This window comes from Sitodiplosis mosellana, unplaced genomic scaffold, assembly GCF_009176505.1.
Source record: "Sitodiplosis mosellana isolate CC-2019 unplaced genomic scaffold, AAFC_SMos_1.0 Smas_scaffold_7040, whole genome shotgun sequence".
Lineage (NCBI taxonomy): Eukaryota > Metazoa > Arthropoda > Insecta > Diptera > Cecidomyiidae > Sitodiplosis > Sitodiplosis mosellana.
The window spans coordinates 1-3,659 of record NW_022602158.1 but is presented as its reverse complement, the minus strand read 5'-3'; the positions used below and the strand labels follow the sequence as shown (position 1 = coordinate 3,659).

At 39.9% G+C, this 3,659-nt stretch overlaps 3 protein-coding genes across 3 annotated transcripts; 2 read left to right on the top strand and 1 right to left on the bottom strand.

The window, feature by feature from the left end:
- The first annotated feature begins 25 nt into the window (after window positions 1-25).
- On the top strand, window positions 26-453 carry LOC129580102 (histone H2B.3). Its single transcript, XM_055470297.1, has one exon. The coding sequence runs from the start codon at window positions 49-51 to the stop codon at window positions 418-420; it is 372 nt and encodes a 123-aa protein (XP_055326272.1). The 5' UTR covers window positions 26-48; the 3' UTR covers window positions 421-453.
- Window positions 454-1,055: 602 nt separating this feature from the next.
- Window positions 1,056-1,554, bottom strand: LOC129580103 (histone H3). The gene has a single exon (XM_055470298.1). The coding sequence runs from the start codon at window positions 1,504-1,506 to the stop codon at window positions 1,096-1,098; it is 411 nt and encodes a 136-aa protein (XP_055326273.1). The 5' UTR covers window positions 1,507-1,554; the 3' UTR covers window positions 1,056-1,095.
- A 359-nt stretch (window positions 1,555-1,913) lies between these two features.
- On the top strand, window positions 1,914-2,287 carry LOC129580101 (histone H4). The gene has a single exon (XM_055470296.1). The coding sequence runs from the start codon at window positions 1,953-1,955 to the stop codon at window positions 2,262-2,264; it is 312 nt and encodes a 103-aa protein (XP_055326271.1). The 5' UTR covers window positions 1,914-1,952; the 3' UTR covers window positions 2,265-2,287.
- Window positions 2,288-3,659: the final 1,372 nt, after the last annotated feature.

The following is a 3,659-nucleotide window of genomic DNA, read 5'->3' as shown; positions in this document are numbered from 1 at the left end:
GTGCGAGCATTCAGTTCGTGTTCGTCAGTCAAACGATTAACATTAGCAATGGCACCGAAAATCAGCGGAAAGGCAGCAAAGAAAGCCGGCAAGGCCCAGAAGAACATTTCGAAGGGAGACAAGAAGAAGAGACGCAAGCGGAAGGAGAGCTACGCTATCTACATCTTCAAAGTATTGAAACAAGTTCATCCAGACACTGGTGTCTCCAGTAAGGCCATGTCCATCATGAACAGTTTCGTCAACGATATCTTTGAGCGTATCGCCGCTGAAGCATCGCGTTTGTCTCACTACAACAAACGGTCAACCATCACTAGTCGCGAAATCCAAACGGCTGTCCGTCTCTTGTTGCCAGGAGAATTGGCCAAGCACGCCGTCAGTGAGGGAACCAAAGCCGTCACCAAATACACCAGTTCAAAGTAAATTCGACATAATTTTCGCAAAACCGTACAAAAAACGGCCCTTTTCAGGGCCACCAAACAATAATTTATAAAGATTTTAAAATATCGAACTACAAAATTTCAACAATTTCATTCGAATGCATCATAAACGTATCGCTGTTATTAAATCACAACTTTTGATTCATCTTTGAAATACATGATATTGAAAAATCACAATAATCGAACGCAAGTTAATCGTTTCCCCATCAGTTTTCAAAGAGAAGCTTTTCACCGTAGTAAACTATGTCACAAAGTAGTATTGGTTGTAATATCGCACAGCAGAGCCGATACAATACATATAGAATCACTATGCTCACCAATAGTAATAGTGGTGATCTGTCAAATTACCAATACAAGTCGTGCATATTGTAAAAGTACTTCTGTGTGAGTGGTGACTCTTTTCAATATTATGCCGTTTACATTCATACAGTCATTCAATAAAATAAAAATTGATTTAATCGCTTGCAATCGTTTCAGTGCAAGAATAACTATAAGATATTTGTTCAGAATTACAAGTTTGAGAAATTTCGAATTTAAATGTTTAAATAAAAATAAAACTACGAAGAATATATGAAAGATGTTTTGAAAATTCTTTATAATTTAGTTATTGGTGGCCCTGAAAAGGGCCGATTTTTGTAAAATTGTTGACAATATCAACTTATGCACGTTCGCCACGGATACGACGGGCCAATTGGATGTCTTTTGGCATGATTGTGACACGTTTAGCGTGGATGGCGCACAAGTTGGTGTCTTCGAACAAACCGACCAAGTAAGCTTCGCTGGCTTCTTGCAAAGCGAGAACGGCTGAGCTCTGGAAACGCAAGTCGGTCTTGAAATCTTGGGCGATTTCACGAACCAACCGTTGGAATGGCAGTTTGCGGATCAACAATTCCGTCGATTTCTGGTAACGACGAATCTCACGAAGAGCGACTGTTCCTGGACGGTAACGATGTGGCTTCTTCACACCTCCGGTGGCTGGAGCACTCTTACGAGCGGCTTTGGTGGCGAGCTGTTTACGTGGTGCCTTTCCACCAGTTGATTTACGAGCGGTTTGCTTAGTACGGGCCATTTTACTTCTTCTTCTTCTTCTTCTTTTTAGTTTACGATGCTTACACAACGAAAGTCAAACGCAGAATGAATGACAACGTACAAAGAGCGCACTCTATTTATACTTTTTGACGCAGGAGAAGCGACGCTACGATCGTCGTGCGTGTGTTGTCGTTATTATTCTTATTTATTCTTCAAATTACGAATTTTTTCGGCTTTTTGTCAAGTTTTTCTTATTTTTGGTTGGAAATTGTTAAAAATAATGTAAATTCAAAACAGAATTGTTAGAAATATCGTTGAAAAGCGATATTTGGTTATCCGAAGGAGAAGTTTTTAGCGCGAATCGTACGATTGGTACGATGGGGACGACGACGCGAGAAGTGTATAAATACGGTGACGCTGCAGTAGCAGGCATCAGTTCGTGTTAGTCTTTCGTCGAGTGAAGAACATACTACCAGCTAAATCAAAATGACCGGTCGTGGTAAAGGAGGAAAGGGATTGGGAAAAGGTGGCGCTAAACGTCATCGTAAAGTATTGCGTGATAACATCCAAGGTATCACCAAGCCAGCCATCCGTCGTTTGGCTCGTCGTGGCGGTGTCAAGCGTATCTCAGGCTTGATCTACGAAGAAACCCGTGGTGTGTTGAAAGTGTTTTTGGAAAATGTCATTCGTGATGCCGTCACATACACCGAACACGCCAAACGAAAGACTGTCACCGCTATGGATGTCGTGTACGCTTTGAAACGCCAAGGCCGTACTTTGTACGGTTTCGGTGGTTAAACGCATTCCCGATCTCAACAAAAAATCGGCCCTTTTCAGGGCCACCAAATAGTTTTTATGAAGAATTTCAAAAATCACATACATTTTTTCTATTTATTTGCAATTGATTCAATTCGAGTGCAAAAGCAGAATTATATCAGTGAATTCAATACTTGGTTGATATATACTTATTTTTGTTGGCATTCTTGTCCAAATTGAAATTGACTGTTCGATATATTTTTCAAAAGAGGACTTCTTGTACAGTTTCAGTGGCTAAATGCAACCCGATTTAAACTCAAATTCATAGAAAAACAGGGCCATCAAGTCATTTTTATAAAGAATTTACAAAATACAAACACATATTTGTGATAATGCATTAAAAATATGATGATTTCTATGAAATTCTATAATTAGGTTGACGTATTTCGTTCAAAGAAGTATTTTTCCTTTTCATGTATAGAAGTGAACGTTTTTTCTTCGGTCAGTTTCACATTTACTTAAAATATTTATTCGATGAAAATAATAGTTTTTGCAAAGTACGACAGACATTTTGACGGTGGTATACAATGTATTCGCTCGCACTTATGACAGCTAGTACTTGAACGAGGTATGACAGCTGTTAGTTGTATAAATAATTTTTGGATATTGAAAATATTTGATTCATTAAAATGCTTTAAAAAAAATTGGAAGCCCTGAAAAGGGCTGTTTTTTTGCAAACGATATCCTTTCAGACATTGTTGGTAAATTATTTTTTTTGCTACCTTGCCTGCAACAATTTTCTTTGCTTCTGCCTTACTTGTAGCCCAAACGCGAACAGTTTTTGGTTTCGGTTTACGTTTCGAAGGAGTTTTGGTTTTTGGTGATAAAGCAGCGATAATTTTGTTTGCTTCTGCTTGGCTCGTTGCCCACACTCGAGTTGGAGCTTTAGATTTCGTAACATTTGCTGATTTAGATGGAGTGGCAGTCGCTTTTTTTGGGACAATCTTCTTCTTAACTGGTTTCTTCGCGCTAGTCTTCTTTGCTGTTTTCGCCATTTCGCTTGTTACTCGTACGAACGACAAATACTGAATGATGTGAGCACAGCGCTGCGTGTCTGCTTATATATGCTTCGCAGTATGGCACACTCGACGAAATGGGCGGAGCTTAGAATTTCGAATCGCTGACGTCATCCACTCACTGAACCGCTATATAAACGCGCACAGCTCTAGTGCGAGCATTCAGTTCGTGTTCGTCAGTCAAACGATTAACATTAGCAATGGCACCGAAAATCAGCGGAAAGGCAGCAAAGAAAGCCGGCAAGGCCCAGAAGAACATTTCGAAGGGAGACAAGAAGAAGAGACGCAAGCGGAAGGAGAGCTACGCTATCTACATCTTCAAAGTATTGAAACAAGTTCATCCAGACACTGGTGTCTCCAG